General features: G+C 43.1%; 1 protein-coding gene across 5 annotated transcripts in view; it reads left to right on the forward strand.

Moving 5' to 3' along the window:
- Positions 1–19,067, forward strand: part of zc3h18 (zinc finger CCCH-type containing 18) — a 233,796-nt gene that overhangs the window by 11,368 nt on the left and 203,361 nt on the right. For all 5 annotated transcript variants that reach the window (XM_072595765.1, XM_072595768.1, XM_072595769.1 and 2 more), the window contains one exon: positions 18,100–18,830. In XM_072595765.1, the coding sequence (XP_072451866.1) occupies positions 18,117–18,830 (714 nt within the window). In that variant the 5' untranslated portion in view covers positions 18,100–18,116. The remainder of the gene's footprint in view (positions 1–18,099; positions 18,831–19,067) is intronic.

Below are 19,067 nucleotides of genomic sequence, written 5' to 3' on the forward strand. Positions count from 1 at the left end.
TCAGATACTTGTACTTCACTCAGATCTGTTCTTACCATACTTCATATAATATCACCCTATTACTTCCTGCATTGTATATTTATCTAGCTTCCTGTTGAATGCAGTGGAGCTGTTTGCATCAATTGCTTGTGATAGCATTTTCCACATACTTGTTATTCTTGATAAAGAATGTCTCTGTTAGGTTATCAACTATTATTTTATGGGCACTATACTTGCGATATCCTTTCAAACTGCCCAATTTAATGAAGATATTTTTATTAGGTCAAAAAAACTCTGTGCACCCATGATTTGTTGATGGATTCTCTAATGCCCTGTATCATCATATATAGAGTCCTACAGCATGGAGACAGGCCCTTTGGATCAAACTGGTCCATGCCAATCAAAGCGTCCATCTACGTTAACCCCATTTCCTTGCACTTGGCCCATACCCTTCTAAACCTTTCCTATCCATGTACAGTAGCGTCTCGACATACAAACGACCCAGTTCACAAACAAATCGGTTTATGAACAGGGTTGTAAGTAAAATTTTGTTTCAAAGTACAGACGATATTCAAGGTACGAACGCAAAAAGCCCGTGGTTTCATTGTCATTGTTCTCCTTTTCTACGCACGCTTTGAACGCACAAGTTCTTGGGCCCCACGTGATCTCATTCAGTTCGTCTTTGGCGCGCACATATTGTGAACATCCAGCGTCCAAGCATTCTTATGCTTTTTTTTGTGTTTTGCATTAAATTAGCCCTCATTATGGCTCCCAAGAAAGTAAAAAGTGGTAGTGATAGTGTTGTTAAGAAGCCTAAATGTATTACTGTAGAAACGAAGGAGGAAATAATAGCTAAACACGAGAATGGTGCTCGCGTATCTAATCTCACTATGCAGTACGACATGGCGAAATAGACTATCTGTACTATCCTAAAGAACAAAGCGGCACTAAAGGCAGCTGACGTGGCTAAAGGAGTGACTATTTTAATGAAGCAAAGGTCTAAATTGTTAGATGAGGTTGAAAAATTATTATTAGTTTGGATAAATCAAAAAGAGCTTGCTGGAGATAGTGTTAACGAGACTATAATCTGCGAGAAGGCTCTACACATACACCGTGATTTGTTGGTGACACCGCCAAGTACAAGTACTGCTAGCGTTGAAGAATTTAAACGAACTGGAATCCATTGTGTAATAAGGCATGGAGAAGCAGCTAGTTCGGACAAAAGGCAGCAGAGGAATTCAATAAGTTTGTCGAAGATGTCTCACATCAAGTTTTTAACTGTGATGAAACTGGACTTTTCTGGAAAAAATTGCCCAAAAGGACCTACATAACCCAAGAGGAGAAGGCACTACCGGGCCACAAACCACAAACAGGGTAACGGTTTTATTGTGCGCGAATGCAAGTGAGGATTGCAAGATTAAGCCTCTATTAGTCTACCACTCTGAAAATCCTCGCATTTTAAACACAATAATGTGTTGAAGGCTAAACTCCCGGTAATGTGGAGGGCGAATAGCAAGGCTTGGGTCACATGAATGATTTTTTATGGAATGGTTGATGGAAGTTTTCGCACCAGCTAAACAGATAATTTGCCAATGCTCCTGCCCGTTCTCCAAATTTGGAAGAAGACTTGGACATTGAATACGACTTTATAAAAGTAAAGTTCCTTCTCCCAACACCACTCCTCTCATCCAACCCATGGACTAGAATGTCATTGCAAATTTCAAAAAATTATGTACGAAGGCTCTGTTCGGCAGGTGTTTCAAGGTCACCAATGACACAGACTTGACCTTTGGTCAGTACTGGAAGGACCACTTCAATATCCTCCACTGTATAAGCCTTATTGATAAGGCATGGAACGAGATCTCTTTCCGTATGTAGCAGTTGGCCTGGAGGAAACTTTGGCCAGATTGTGAACCTGAGAGAGACTTCAAGGGTTTTGAGGAGGAGACATTAAATGTAGTGAATGAGATTGTGACCCTGGGCCAAAATATGGGCTTGCAGGTCGATGAGGATGATGTGACGGAGCTGGTGGAGGACCACAGACAAGAACTCAGCACAGAAAGATCTTGTTGAATTGCAACAGGAGCAGGTGTAGGTTATGCAGCAGGAGCATTCTGGGGGAGGAGGAAGAAGAGAGGGAAGATATATCAAGTGTTCACATCAAAGACATTTGTAGCAAATGGAGTGACGTGCAGGCTTTTGTTGAGAGGCATCACCCTAACAAAACTGTGACCAACAGAGCAGTGAACATTTTAAATGACAATGTGATGTCCCATTTTTGGAAAAATCTGCTACAAAGAAAAAAACAAGTTTCTCTGGATCGTTTTCTTGTGGTATCACCAACCTCCAAGAGACAAAAAAGAGAAAAGACTCCGGAAATATTCGAACAATGGGAAAATTGATTCAGTTCGTGAACCGGGTCCCGGAACGGATTAAGTTCATATGTCGAGGCACTACTGTATTTATCCAAATGCCTTTTAAATGTTGTTAATGTACCCACCTCAATCACTTCCACTGGCAGCTCGTTCCACATGTGTACCACCTTCTGTGTAAAGAAGAAAAGTTGCCCATCAGTTTCCTGTTTATTCTTTTCCCTTTTACCTTAGGCTGATGCCCTCTAGTCCTCAATTCCCTGACACTGTAAAAAAAGACTAACTGCATTCACCCTATGCATCCTATTATGATCTTATGCACTTCTATAAGATCACCTCCTCAGTTTCCTATGCTGTAAAGAAAAAATGCGCAAAGTGTGGCGGAGGGAAAGCACAGCAGATCAGGCAGCATCTGAGGAGCAAGATAGTCGATGCTTCGGGGGCATAAACCCCAAAATATTTACTCTTCTGCTCCTTGGATGCTGTCTGATGTGCTGTGCTTTTCCAGCACCCCATGTTTTTACTCTGATCTCTTGCATCTGCAGTCCTCACTTTCTTTTAAAGAAAAAAGTCCTAGATTGTCTGAACTCTCCCTACAGCTCAGTCACTTGAGTCTTGGCAACGTCTTTGTAAATTTCTAATGCACTCCTCCTCGTTTAATAACACCCATACATAACATGCAGTCATTCCTGGACAAAGACATATTTTGCAAAACCTTATGTCTTGTACTCATCAAGATAATTCATAAGAATACCAATTCTAGGGGAAACTGATGTTTATGTAGCATGAAATGAATGCTGATTGGTTGGCAAGTAAACTCTGATTGGTCAGTGCGTTGCCCTGAGAAATTAACCAGTAAATGGTTGTCACTTATTTTGTTAAGTTGAAACCGATGTACTGTGTATATATGTGTTTTGTGTCTACAAAGAACAGGAAGGTGTATTATTTATATATGGCATCCAGTAAACACAAGTGTTCATTACGCTGCAAGTCCAACTTGATTGTGAGCGTAATTCCTCGTGCATTCACTTGTGGAATCGCATATAATGTTGAACATTTATTGTGGGTTTTGCAAGTGTGCGCTGGTGCCAACAGTCAGTACCATGCTCACTGCAAACAGCCACATGGGTACACTGTTTGATAGCAACCACCAGGTCTTTGTGGTGTACACGTACATGTCTGGCATCATACCCACCCTGAAATTCATATATCATGTTACTTATACATACAATAAGCAGAATGTCTTTTAGCAGCATGCTGCTGATGGCAAACACCACTCGTGCTGCTACTGCATAGTAGCAGTGTGACATAGTAGGCTTCACCTTTTGCTCAAACGATTGAGATGTGTTACCTTTCCAGGGTACTCTGAGGTACACTGGGCAGTTTTCAGGATCAAGAATGACTACCTGAGTGCCTTTCATGTGTATAGGGTTCTTAAGGGGTTTAATATGGTAATTACTGAGAGGTGTAACCCCTCATAGGACAGTCTAGGAGCAGAGGATAAGTCTTGGAATGAGAGGGTGCCATTTAAGACTAAGATGAGGAGGAATTTTCTGAGGGTTGAGAATTTTTGGATCTTCTTGCCACAGAGAGCTGTGGTGCAGAATCCTTGTGTATATTTAATGCTGCAATAGATTCTTGATCAGTAGGGCAATTATGAGTAAGTGTATCTGAGAAATTTCAGATCATTCATGATCCTATTGAATAGCAGAGCAGGCTCGAGATGCCAAGTGTTGTACGCCTGTTCCTATTTCTTATGGTCTTGAGCGATGTGCAGGGAGAAATTATCTGATTAAAATTGCCATTATGTCACAGGTTAGCTTTGATACACTATTTCAGCATCAGGTTTTCAGGATGATCAAATGGCATGAACCCTGTTTTAAGTCAAAGTTACCATAGTATTACTAGACTCTCGGGCTGCCCTCTTAGAGACACGACTGTAATTGTAACTAGGTAAAAACAAGGACTGCAGATGTTAGAAACCAGAGTCTGGATCAGAGTGGTGCTGGAAAAGCACAGCAGGTCAGACAGCATCCGAGGAGCAGGAAAATCGACATTTCGGGCAAAAGCCCTTCACCAGGAATAGAGGCAGGATGCCTGCAGAGTGGAGAGGCAAATAAGAGGGGGGTGTGGGGGTGGGGAGAAAATAGCATAGAGTACAATAGGTGAATGGGGGTGGGGATGAAAGTGATAGGTCAGAGAGGTGGGTGGAGTGGATAGGTGTAAGGAAGATAGGCAGGTAGGACAGGTCATGGGGACGGTGCTGAGCTGGAAGGTTGGAGCTGGGGTGAGTTGAGGGAAGGGGACATGAGGAAAAATCAACATTGATGCCATGGAGTTGAAGTGTTCCGAGGTGGAAGATGAGGCGTTCTTCCTCCAGGTGTCAGGTGGTGAGGGAGTGGCGGTGGAGGAGGCCCAGGACCTATATGTCCTCTGCAAAGTGGGAGGGGGAGTTGAAATGTTAGGCCACAGGGTGGTGGGGTTGATTAGTGTGGGTGTCCTGGAGATGTTGCCTAAAGCGTTCTGCTAGGAGGCATCCAGTCACCCCAATGTAGAGGAGACTGCATCAGGAGCAACGGATACAATAAATGATATTGGTGGATGTGCGGGTAAAACTTTGATGAATGTGGAAGCCTCCTTAGGGGCCTTGGATGGAGGTGAGGGAGGAGGTGTGAGCGCAGGTTTTGCAATTCCTGCGGTGGCAGGGGAGGGTGCCAGGACGGGAGGGTGGGCTGTTGGGGGGGCGTGGGCCTGACCAGGTAGTCACAGAGGGAACGGTCTTTGTGGAAAGCGGAAATGGGTGGGGAGGGAAATATATCCCTGGTGGTGGGGTCCGTTTGAAGGTGGCAGAAATGTCGTCGGATGATGTGGTTTTTGCAAAAGTTGGTAGGGTGGAAGGTGAGCACCAGGGGGGTTCTGTCTTTGTTACAGCTGGAGGGGTGGGGTTTGAGAGCGGAGGTGCGGGATGTGGACGAGCTGCGTTGGAGGGCATCTTTAACCACGTGGGAAGGGAAATTGCAGTCTCCAAAGAAGGAGGCCATCTGGTGTCGTCTATGGTGGAATTAGTCCTTGTGGGAGCAGATACGGTGGAGGCGGAGGAATTGGGAATACGGGATGGCATTTTTGCAGGAGGTAGAATGGAAAGAGGTGTAATCCAGGTAGCTGTGGGAGTCAGTGGGTTTGTAAAAAATGTCAGTGTCAAGTCGGTCGTCATTAATGGAGATGGAGAGGTCCAAGAAGGGGAGGGAGGTGTCAGAGATGGTCCAGGTGAATTTAAGGTCAGGGTGGAATGTGTTGGTAAAGTTGATGAATTGCCCAACCTCCTCGTGGGAGCACGAGGTGGCGCCAGTGCAGACATCAATGTAGCGGAGGAAGAGGTGGGGAGTGGTGCTGGTGCAACTTCAGAAGATGGACTGTTCTACATAGCCAACAAAGAGACAGGCATAACTGGGGCCCATACGGGTACCCATGGCTACCCCTTTGGTCTGGAGGAAGTGGGAGGATTCGAAGGAGAACTTGTTACGGGTGAGGACCAGTTCAGCCAAATGAATGAGTGTGTTGGTGGAAGGATACTGCTGGGGACGTCAGGAGAGGAAGAAACGGAGGGTTTCCACCTCCACCCTCATTCACCTATTGTACTCTACGCTATTTTCTCCCCACCCCCATCCCCCCCTCATTTATCTCTCCACTCTGCAGGCACCCTGCCTCTATTCATGATGAAGGGCTTTTGCCTGAAACATCGATTTTCCTACTCCTCGGATGCTGCCTGACCTGCTGTGCTTTTCCAGCATCACTCTAATCTAGACTCTGGTAATTGTAACTCTCAAGTTAAACAATGTCTCAGATGGAAGAGGTTGAGATGGAGAGTTGTTCTTGGTAACTTCAGCCAGTGCAGAAATTGAAACCACTCCGATGACATCACTAAGGGTTGTAAACCAATCATTCAACCAGCTGACCTAACCAGTCTCCAACCTATTGACAAGGTTGCAGATAAGGTCAATGTTATAATGTGGAGCTGTAGATATCCCAAGTATACACTGAAGAATGAAGTTAGGTTTGTTATAGACCTTGATCAATTTCACGTTTGAAATCAAATGAACTCCCTTTCCTTGATGCCCGAGTGAGAAGCCGTAATTTCTGTTGTTCTGTCTACAGTGGCTGAAGGTGCTGTGGGTATGGGGAGAGAATGGGAGCATGACATTGAGGTAGAGGATCAACATCAAGTTGAATGGTGGAGCAGGGTCGATTATTAGATGTGATTCTGTAATTGGACAATATCTTTAAATAATCCTGAATATGTGAGAAATTGCATTGATAGTTAATTTAGGATTTGTCAATTGTCAGTCAGACTTGAACTGTGTGCACCTGTGTTTAATGGTAGCTACATATATTAATGCACATGGCCCTGTATTTGAAGAAAGAAAGAACATACATATGCAAAATAGGGGATAACCATTTGCTGGTTCATTTCTAAGGGCAATGCCATGACTAACAGACTAGTCAAGTAATGGATAGCTTGCTTGACTTCAGATCGGAAGATTGTTGGTTTGAGTACTACCCAATAAGGCTTGAGTGAGCCGAATTGCTAATGACAAGATTAGGGAACCATGGATAATAGGTGAAATTGTGAGACTAGCTAAGAGGAAAATGGAAGCATACATAAGGTCGAGGTGACTGAAAACAGGCAAAGCTTTGGAAGAATCTCGAGAAAGTAGACTAGTCCAAAATGTGAAATTAAGAGGGCTAAAAGGAGTCATGAAAGCAAACAGGGTTAAGGAAAATCCCAAAGCCTTTTATTCATATATAAGGAACAAGAGGGTAACCAGAGAAAGGGTTAGCCCACTCATGGACAAAGGAGGAAAGTTATGCTTGGATCAGAGAAAATGGGTGAGATTCTTAATGCGTACTTTGTATCGGTATTCAACGAGGTGAGGGACATGACGGTGTTGAAGTCAGGAATAGATGTTTGATTACTCTAGGTCAAATTGGCATAAGGAGAGAGGAAGTTTTGGGTATTTTAAAAGGCATTAAGGTGGACAAGTCCCCAGATCCGGATGTGACCTATCACAGGTTTCTGAGGGAAGTGAGAGAGGAAATAGCTGAGCCTTTAACAGATAGCTTTGCAGCACCTTTGAACACAAGTGAGGCCCAGAGGACTGAAGAATTGCTAATGTTGTCCCCTTGTTTAAGAAGGGCAACAGGGATAATTCAGGTAATTATAGACTGGTCATCCTGACGTCAGTGGTAGGGAACCTGCTTGAGAAGATACTGAGGGATAGGATGTATTCTCATTTGAAAGAAAATGGGCTAATTGGTGATAGGCACAATGGGTTTATGCAGGGAAGGTTAGGCTTGCCAACTTAATAGAATTTTTTGAGGAAGTGACAAAGTTAATTGATGAGGAAAGGGCTGTAGATGTCATATACATGGACTTCAATAAGGTGTTTGATAACGTTCCTCATGGTAAGCTGATAAAGAAAAAGACATATGGGTAGAGAACAGGCTGGGCAACAGGAGACAGAGTGTAGTTGTGGAAGGGAGTTTCTCAAAATGGAGAACTGTGACACGGTACCGTGCTGGGACTATTGTTTGTGATACACAGTAATGATCTGGAGGAAGATATAGGTGGTCTGATTAGCAAGTTTGCAGATGACACTAAAATTGATGGAGTAGCAGACGGCGAGATGGACTGTCAAAGAAAGCAGCAGAATATAGATAGATTGGACAGTTGGGTGGAGAAATAGCAGGTGGAGTTCAATTTGTGCAAATGTGAGGTGATGTATTTTGGAAGATCCACTTCAAAAGCAAACTATACGGCCAATGGAAAAGCCCTGAGGGCAATTGATGTACAGAGAGATCTGGGTGTTCAGGTCCATTGTTCCCTGAAGATGGCACCACAGGTCAATAGAGTGGTCAAGAAGACATACGGCATGCTTTCCTTCTTCGGATGGGATAGTGAGTACAAGAGTTGGTAGGTCATACTACAGTTGTATAAGACTTTGGTTTGGACATATTTGGAATACTGCATACAGTTTTGGTTGCCACATTACCAAAAGGTTGTGGATGCTTTTGAGAAGGTGCAGAGGTGGTTCACCAGGATGTTGCCTGGTATGGAGGGTGCTAGCTATGAAGAGAGGTTGAGTAGATGAGGATTATTTTCATTAGAAAGATGGACGTTGAGGGGGGACTTGATTGAGGTCTCCAAAATCATGAGAGGTATAGACAGTGTGGATAGCAGGAAGCTTTTTCCCAGAGTGGGGGACTCAATTACTAGGGGTCACAGGTTGAAGGTGAGAGGGGAAAAGATTTAAGGGAGATATGCATGGAAAGTTTTTCATGCAGTGGGTGATGGGTGCCTGGAATGCGTTCCCAGCGGAGGTGGTAGACATGACCACGAATGTCATTTAAGATGTACATAGCCAAAGTTTGTGAGAAGATTTGTAACTCGGGTGCTCATTGTTGTGGTTGTGTTTGCCGAGTTGGGAATTTGTGTTGCAGACTTTTCGTCCCCTGTCTAGGTGACATCCACAGTGCTTGGGAGCCTCCTGTGAAGCGCTTCTGTGATCTTTCCTCCGGCATTTGTAGTGGTTTGAATCTGCCGCTTCCGGTTGTCGGTTCCAGCTGTCCGCTGCAGTGGCCGGTATATTGGGTCCAGGTCGATGTGCTTATTGATTGAATCTGTGGATGAGTGCCATGCCTCTAGGAATTCCCTGGCTGTTCTCTGTTTGGCTTGTCCTATAATAGTAGCGTTGTCCCAGTTGAATTCATGTTGCTTGTCATCTGCATGTGTGGCTACTAAGGATAGCTGGTCGTGTCGTTTCATGGCTAGTTGGTGTTCATGGATGCGGATCGTTAGCTGTCTTCCTGTTTGTCCTATGTAGTGTTTTGTGCAGTCCTTGCATAGGATTTTGTACACTACATTGGTTTTGCTCATGCTGGGTATCGGGTCCTTCGTTCTGGTGAGTTGTTGTCTGAGAGTGGCTGTTGGTTTGTGTGCTGTTAGGAGTCCTAGTGGTCGCAGTAGTCTGGCTGTCAGTTTGGAAATGCTCTTGATGGATGGTAGTTTGGCTAGTCCTTTGGGTTGTGACATGTCCTCATTCCGTTGTCTTTCCCTTAGGCATCTGTTGATGAAATTTCGCGGGTATCCGTTTTTGGCGAATACATTGTAGAGGTGTTCTTCCTCTTTTTGCAGTTCTGGTGTACTGCAGTGTGTTGTGGCCCTTTTGAACAGTGTCTTGATGCAACTTCTTTTGTGTGTGTTGGGGTGGTTGCTTTCGCAGTTCAGGACTTGGTCTGTGTGTGTGGCTTTCCTGTATACCTTTGCGGTGAATTCTCCGTTCGGTGTTCTCTGTACCATCACATCTAGGAATGGGAGTTGGTTATCCTTTCCTTCCTCTCTAGTGAATCGGATTCCTGTGAGTGTGGCGTTGATGATCCAGTGTGTGTTCTCTATTTCTGTGGTTTTTAATGATTACAAAGGTGTCATTCACATATCTGACCCAGAGTTTGGGTTGAATTTGCGGTAAGACTGTTCTAATCTTTGCATTACCGCTTCTGCTATGATTCCAGAGATGGGTGAGCCCATGGGTGTGCCGTTGATTTGTTCATATATTTGGTTGTTGAATGTGAAGTGTGTTGTGAGGCACAGGTCCAGTAGTTTGAGTATGCCGTCTTTGTTGATAGGTTCAATGTTCTGTTGTCTGTTCTGTATGTCCAGCAGGTTGGCTATTGTTTCTCTGGCTAGGGTTTTGTCAATAGAGGTGAACAGTGCCGTTACATCGAACGAGACCATGGTTTCTTCCTGGTCTATGTGTATATTTCTGATGATGTCCAAGAATTCCTGTGTCGATTGTATAGAGTGTCTGGATCCGCTGATCAGGTGTTTCAGTTTCTGCTGTAGTTCTTTAGCCAGTTTGTGTGATGGTGTCCCTGGTAGTGATACTATGGGTCTGATTGGGATGTCTGGTTTGTGCTCTTTAGCTCGTCCATAGAATCTGGGGGAGTTGTTGCTTTCAGGTTTCATTCTTTGTTGGTCAAACCTGGTTATCTGTCCTTTCTTTTGTAGATTCCTCAGTGTGTTGTTTATCCTATTGGTGAGCTGTGAGGTGGGGTCAAACTCCCTCTTTTGGTTGGTGTTGGTATCTGCAAGTAGTTGTTGTGCTTTTTGGATGTAGTCTGCTTTGTCCAGGATGACCGTCATTCTGCCTTTTGTCTGCTGGTAGTATGATTATGTTCTTATCGTTTCTTAGTGATTTTAGTACTTCCCTCTCCTTGGTGTTGAGGTTATGTGTTTGTCTTTTCCTTGTTATCAGAGGTACGATACTTTGTCTCACTGTTGTGTCTCTTCTGCCAGTCCATTGTTCCTGAGTGTGCATTCTAGTGCTGCTAGGAAGTCTGCTGTCTTGGCGTCCCTGTGGTTGTAGTTGAGTCCCTTGGCCAGTATTGTTCTTTCCGTGTCTGTGAGCTGTCTGTAGGAGAGGTTTCTAACCCAGGTGTGTGTTGTGGTGTCCCCTCTGTTGTGTTAGTTTGGCCATTTTTTCTTTGAGTGCTGTTTTTTTGCGGTGTGTGGTCCTGTTCTGTCCTATGGTGACGGCCTGTTCTATGGTTCGGGTCCATTCCTGATTGATGGTTTTTGAAATTAACGATTTTTGGCACGCAATTTCTTGTCTGTATTTGTGAAGTCTGTTGTGAGTGACTGTAATCATTACCTGGATCATCCGGAATCCATTCTGTCTGACTGTGTCCCTGGCTTGTGGGTTGTTGACTGGTGGTCTGTATCTGACACATGGTGGAAGGATTTGATTTTTTCAGCATTCATGCAGTAACCGGAGTTGTTCGTATGTGACGCTTAGGCGGTTGGCACATGATTCCCGTTTCCCGGCTTGTCTTAGCGTCTCTTGCCCGTAGGTGTTCAAAGTTTGTGAGAAGATTTGTAGCTCGGTTGCTCGTTGTTGTGCTTCTGTTCGCCGAGCTGGGAATTTGTGTTGCAGACGTTTCGTCCCCTGTCAAGCACATCAATCTGGACCCAATATACTGGCCACTGCAATGACCAGCTGGAACTGACAACCCGAAGTGGCAGATTCAAACCACTACAAATGCCGGAGGAAAGATCACAGAAGCGCTTCACAGGAGGCTCCCAAGCACTGAGGATGTCACCTAGACAGGGGACGAAACGTCTGCAACACAAATTCCCAGCTCGGTGAACAGAACCACAACAATGAACACACACCGGATCATCAATGCCACACTCACAGGAATCCGATTCACTAGAGAGGAAGAAAAGGACAACCAACTCCCGTTCCTAGACGTGATGGTACAGAGAACACCGAACGGAGAATTCACCACAAAGGTATACAGGAAAGCCACACACACAGACCAAGTCCTGAACTACGAAAGCAACCACCCCAACACACACAAGAAGTTGCATCAAGACACTATTCAAAAGGGCCACAACACACTGCAGCACACCAGAACTGCAAAAAGAGGAAGAAGAACACCTATACAATGTATTCGGCAAAACAGATACCGCGCAATTTCATCAACAGATGCCTAAGGGAAAGACAATGGAACGAGGACATGCCACAACCCAAAGGACTAGCCACACTACCATACATCAGGAGCATTTCTGAACTGACAGCCAGACTACTGCGACCACTAGGACTCATAACAGCACACAAACCAACAGCCACTCTCAGACAACAACTCACCAGAACGAAGGACCCGATACCCAGCCTGAGCAAAACCAATGTAGTGTACAAAATCCCATGCAAGGACTGCATAAAACACTACATAGGACAAACAGGAAGACAGCTAACGATCCGCATCCATGAACACCAACTAGCCACGAAACGACATGACCAGCTATCCTTAGTAGCCACACACGCAGATGACAAGCAACATGAATTCGACTGGGACGACACTACTATTATCGGATAAGCCAAACAGAGAACAGCCAGGGAATTCCTAGAGGCATGGCACTCATCCACAGATTCAATCAATAAGCACATCGACCTGGACCCAATATACCGGCCACTGCAGCGGACAGCTGGAACTGACAACCGGAAGCGGCAGAGACAAACCACTATAAATGCCGGAGGACAGATCACAGAAGCGCTTCACAGGAGGCTCCCAAGCACTGAGGATGTCACCTAGACAGGGGACGAAACGTCTGCAACACAAATTCCCAGCTCGGCGAACAGAACCACAACAATGTACGTAGCCAGATACATGAATGGTCAGGAAGCAAAGGGATGCAGGTTTGGAGGGCAGAAGGGCCTGTTCCTATTTTGTAATTTTCTTTGGTCGTCAGAGTTCACTTGCCAACCAGTCAGCATTCTTCTTGTTCAGTATAATAATAAACAAAAAAAAACCAAAGAACTGCGGATATTGCAAATCAGAAATTGCTTGAAGAGCTCAAAGTCTGGCAGATCTGTGGAGAAAAAGCAGAGTGAATATTTCAGGTGCAGTGACCCTTCAGAAGTTATTCCAGCAACTTCTAATTTTGTTTATGCAGTGTAAATGTTGGTTTTCCCTTTGTATAGGTATTTTTGCTTAATGTATTGATAAGTGCGAAGAGGTTTGAGGAAATATGTTTCCTCCAGCAATAATCAGGTATCACCTTCGATATTTATCATCCTCTTTTCCAGTGCCTCCATATTCATTTTTATAAAGTGGAGACCAGTAGTGAAAGCTTTTCATCTTGTATAAATCAGAACGATTAAAAAAATCCTTTATTTTCTGGCCAGGCAGTTAGATTCTTATTGGTTGGGGTGTTGCATTGGATTTATTCCTCAATTGGAATTCCTTCAGTAAATAATCCAGATTCTGCTCAGAGTCACACCGGAAACCAATTTATGATCATCAGTTAGGCTTGCAATGTGATGCATTTGCGTGTGATTGAAGCGACATGTATAAATACACAGGACCCAGGTTTATGTAGTCAAAATGAATTTTGGTTTTAAAAAAACGTCATGAAGACAATGAGTCTCTGCTGCAGCCCGAGTCACCACACTGACCAATCAAAATCTACCTGCCTGGTCTGAGAATCAAGGTTATCAGTAATCTGTTTTTTGCTATCCGTCCTAATATGACCCAGCCAGTCAGCACTCTTGTGTTGGACAAAGTGATATCCATTTTCCCAAGTTTGTTTCTTGCTATTTCATCTCATGTGTTAGCAATGTTTAATTTCTATACTGTCCAGCAATTATTAAAGTGGAGACCAAAACAATGCACAGTACTCAATGCTATTCCGTTTTTCAATTGAGAGTCTAGAAATGATGCTTAGTACTTTTTTATGGTCTTATTAACCTGTGACTACTGTATGCCAATCCCTCTGCTTATCTACTCCACCATACATAGGAACCTTGATTATGCTGTATTCAATTAACCAAATTTTGGATTATCTGAACAAGATTCCAAGGTCCTGAAGCTTGGCTAACTGTTATCCGGCACACGCTTATTTGGCATTCGATTAACCAAACGAAATACTTCCCTCCTGTGTGCTTCGGATAATCGAGGTTCCATTATATGCTCTATTTTTCCAATGAGCATTCTTCCAAAATGTACCCTCTCACTTATCTGTATTCATTTTCTTTGCCAGTTATATTTCTATTCTCTACACTTACAGCACGGCATGTCCCATCTTTGCCATCTGAGTAACTGTTTTAACTGCATAACCAAAATGATGTGGATTTCAGGAAGCTGAGGTGAAAGCAAGAATTATTGGAAATGCTTAGCAGATCAGCCATGATCCACAAAATACAAGTATACAGTTTATTTAATTCAGTTCCCTTCCTGAAAATTCTGCCTTCCCTCTGAGCATTCAAGACTTTTTGTTACCTTTAACCCCTTCTCTCTTCTGCTTTGTAGTTGGCTTGCTACTTTGTCTCCTGATTCCATCCTTAGCTATGAGTTTATTATCTGATCCCTGTCAAAGTCTTTGAAACTCTAGATACACTACATCTGTTGCATTACTCTTGTACACCCTTTGTTACTTAATTAAATGAAATTAGTTCATTCTTATTTTCCCTTTTTTGAATCCATGTTGATTTGTCATTTTTAGATTAGAGATATTTTGAAAGGCATCTATTTTAAATTAATCTGCAAGATATTATATGAGCAAAAATTGTTCGATCTATGAAACATTCTCTAGGGACACTATAGAAGCAGCAAGTTGACTGCAATATAAATTGGATAATTTATTTCAAGCAATAACACTTTAGAATTTCACTCTCGCAATGTGGACATTACTCGCAATGCAGGGGATTTATTGTTCATCTCTAGTTTTCTTTGCAGGCCATGAGGCTTCTTGTGTTGCTGCTGTCTTTGCACTGATGTTGTACCCACAGTGCCATTAGTGAGTTACAGAACTCCATAATGTAGCATGTGGGTAATTTGAGGCATGACATGTTAAACATGGCACATTTGAGACAAATAGGTTGAATTTTATGATCTGATTCCCAAAGCAGTCCACCCTAGAATTTTTCTCGTAATTTCTCGATCTGGTGTAGATTGGTGGAGATTGATTTAAGCATCTGTTATTAATAATGACTTGTATCGGGTTGTTAGAAGGCAAACAGACTGTGGACTTTTTAAGCAATTTAAAGTCCGACGTCCGCTTCATTCTCCTTCATTGCTTTCCTTCTGTCATCTAACTTGGGATGACCCTGGCTCGATTCTACTTTTAACGTGACAATGTATAACAGTAGCATTTTTCCTCATCCCTGCATTGTCACCTTATGACTTCTGGAAAGATTAATAGCTGTCTTATTTTCCACATGCCCAAGCTGTTCCTTGGACAGCCTCATTTTCCAACATAGGGTTGGAGTCCATTTAAATAAATGTAACATTAAGCTCCATTATGTCATTCTTTGATGACCTACATTTTCAATTTATTAAGCTTTGTGAACATAAAAGCCACTGTCTTTAGCTTCCATCACTAATTTCATTACCTTTGCTGATTCAAACTTGTTTCTCTCCCCTGTTCCGATGGTTTCTTCTGGACATTCTTTTCCTTCCCAAGTTGAATTTCCATCAGCATGCCCTTACCTTGTCTTTTGTAATTGCTGTACTCCAGAAACATACCCCACTTGTCCAATTTCATTCCCCCGATCTGGACTCAGTACTGTCTCAACCATCCTCTGTCATATTGTTCCAATGGTGCAACCTTCTGGATCGACACTTGTAATGCTTTCCTTTTCCCTCAATGGAGAATTGCCTCACTGTGATTGATTGGTAGGGCCCTTGACAATGTCTCCATTCCTGTTTTACTCTAATCCTTTCCTCCCAAAACCATGATAAGGTTTGCCTCATTCAACTATTAGCTTCCCTATTTGACTGCCTCTGCTATTTCTGCCAGCCCTAGCATGGCATACTCAAAACCCAAATTGCCCTTCCCCTTTTGTTGTCCCAAAGGGATTCTCCAATAACCTGGACTGTTCTCTAAACACCAACCTCTCTTTCCGTAGCACTTTTCATTATAATCAGAGATGATGCAACACCATCCTTTTTCTTCCTCCTTCCTCACTGCCCAGGCCTCAATATTTTTTCCACGTGAAACAACAATTTATGTACTCTATTTCATATGTCTGTATTCTCTGCTCAGTGTAGGTTTTCTCTACATTATGGAGACCAAATGCAGATTTAGTGAAAACATTGTGGAACACCTCTGGTAAGTTCACAAGAATTGACTCAAGCTTCTCGTTGCATGACATTTTAATTCTTTAACTTGCTCCCGCTCTGATCATTTTTGCCGTCAGCTCCTGTATTGTTCCAAGAAAGCTTGACATAAGCTTCAGCATCTCATCTTTTGATTAGGCACTTTACAGTTTTCCAAACTCAATGCTGACTTAAGCAATTTCATAAAATTAACCTCTGCTCCAGTTTTTCCTTTCTCGTGGCTGATTTTGGTTTTGCTCTCTTATTTTTCCCTTTTGCTTTCACGTAGCACCAATCTACCATTAAGGCTTTATCTCGATGCATTATTGATTTTCTTTTACTTCGGAACATGGAAACTGAAGTAGGTCATGCAGTCTGTCAAGCTTATCCAACCATTAATATGATCATGTCTGATTGAGCACTTCAATGCCTTTTACCCATCCATTCTCACAACCCTGTACACCACTGGTAGAAATTGATAGAAATCTATCAGTCTCTATCTTAAACATGTTCAGATACTGAACTTTCATAGCTGAAGATTGAATTCCAAGTGTTCACAACCCTCAGTAACATTGTGAGCACTCTTGGGGCCCATATCTTAAAGATGGATGTGCTGGCCTTGGGGATCCAGAGGTGGTTCTGGGAATGAAGGCTTGTCATATGAGGAATGGTTGAGGTCTCTGGCTCTGTACTCAATGGAATTTAGAGGAATAAGGCAAGATCTCCCTGAAACGTATAGAATACTGAGAGGCTTGGATAGAGTGAACATGGAGATGTTTCCTCTCGTAGGAGAGACTGTGAACCAAGGGCACAGCCACAGAGTGAAGAGAAACCATGGGATGAGGAATTTCTTCATCGAGAGGGCAGTGAATCTGTGGAACTCTGTGCCACAGAAGGTTGTGGCAGCCATGTCATTGAGTATCTTAAACACAAAGATTCTTGATTAGAAAGAGGATCAGAGGTCACGGGGAAGGCAGAAAAATGGGCTTGTAAAACATCAGGCACGATTGAATGATAGAGGAGACTAGCCGGGCTGTGTAGCCTCATTCTTTGCTTTATCTCATCGTCTTGTAGTCTAGAGTAAGGATTTCTCCTCGTCTCCAAACTAAGTGGCATCCTCTTATTTTTAAATTGTGCCCCCTGGTTCTAGACTACCCAACCTGGATGAACATCTTACTTGCATTTCGCTGTTTATCGCTTTAAGAATTCTGTAGTTTTCAATGAAATCGCCTGTTATTCTTAAAAACTTGAGAATACAGGCCAGTTTGCTCAACTTTTCTTTGTAGGACTGCTGTGCCTGGGGAGTGGGGACAAAGCTTGGGAACCTTCATTGCACTCTCTCGACAGCAATAATATCTGTCCTTAGATAAAGAGATCAAAATTGTTTGCATGCAGTCCTCCACGTACATTCTAACCAAGCTCCTATACAAATGAAGCAAGACATGTCTTTTTTACAACTCCCTTAAGCCTCAGTAGCAGAAATTTGGCTCTTTAGTGCAGAATTTCATGTGACCTAGGGGATTTTTTATCACACCTACTCAGTTTCCCAGCAGCACTTCTGGAATCTGTCTCCCAACTCTTGCTCAAAGGTTTCTTATAAAAGAGGAATTCACCAAGACATCTGCCTCCCTGTTTCCAATTCTGCTGACTCCCTCCTGTTCTTGAAATTAATTCATGTGCTTCTTGTTCTTTAAGCCAGTGTGGAACACCCACTTGGTTGTTAGCTAGCTAAGCTTAAAATGTCTCGTGGAGTTTGTTTCCTGGTTTGTTGTTTTAGAACTTTTTTTTTCTGTGTCTTATATTTGGTTTTAGTCTTGGCAGTTCTCATCAGATGTTGCAGGCTTTTGATTCACATATCTGGAAAACGTCATTTAAAGGTTGCTGCTGGGTTCCACTTTCCATTGAATGTGTTTTGACTTGGTAGAACATAGACCTTGAGCAGAATGTTAGTATTATCGACTTTACACTGAGGAACTTTGTGACTGAACTTGGTGTCATTGTGTGCTTAAATACATAGTGTGCACAGTATAGTGGAGAAAATGCTAGAGCACCTGTGGGTGAAATATATTCACATACTTTTCTCTTGTAACAGAATAACATTGTTCTCCGATGGATGTCTCCGATAGTCCTGATCGTGACCCTCATTCACCTGAGGACCAACTCTCTGAAGATGACCTATTGCTTGAGGGTGGACATGAAAACGATGATGAAGAGGACATAGGCAAACGTTCAGACAATGATGGAGAATGCATTGATTCTGAAGATAACGACCATTGCAGTGATGCTGAGAATCGTAGTATTGGTGAACTTGACAATGAGGGGAGCCGGGACAATGGGGAAACCCATGAATCAGAGGTGGAAGAGGAGGAGGAAAAGTTGAGAGAAGAAGGAGATTACAGCGAAGAAAGTGGAAATGAGGAGCCATCTAAAGACTTGGATGCAGGATCTGATCATGATAATGTTGCAAGTCCAAAAAGAACTTGCAATACTGAACAAACTGATAAAGCTGTTTCTGAGAAACAGGATTCCCAAATTGATGAGGACACTGCAAATGATTCCAAGGATGAAGCATCCTCTGTCATCAGGGACCTGGATGAACATGAGCTGGACTACGATGAGGAGGTCCCAGAAGAACAGCCAGGGGCTGTGACAGAAGACAGTGAAAAACAAAGCACGGAAGAGAAAAGTAGTGACTCTCCAAAGGAAGGTGAAGTGGAGAAAAGTCAACTTGAAGAGAGAATGTCTGAAAGAGACAGAAAAGATTCATTTCGTGAGAGAAAAAAGGATGAGGATGACGGTGAGCTTGATGAAGGAGAAGTTGAGGTATGATCTTAAACAATTTTATCCCAAGAAATGAGGAATTCCAACAGTAATGATAGGTGTTCAAGCTTCTGAATTGAATGCTTGCAAAGTATGTTATTGCATTTCTGTGTTTTTAAGTATTGTGGAATGGGGGATATAGATGTGTTTATACATAAATCATAAAGTTAGCATACAAATACAGCAGGTGGGACCAGTGTGGAGTAAAGAACTGGAACTAGCATATCCCATTCAAAAGAA

The sequence above is a fragment of the Chiloscyllium punctatum genome, chromosome 26 (assembly GCF_047496795.1).
Source record: "Chiloscyllium punctatum isolate Juve2018m chromosome 26, sChiPun1.3, whole genome shotgun sequence".
In the NCBI taxonomy this organism is placed as follows: Eukaryota; Metazoa; Chordata; class Chondrichthyes; order Orectolobiformes; family Hemiscylliidae; genus Chiloscyllium; species Chiloscyllium punctatum.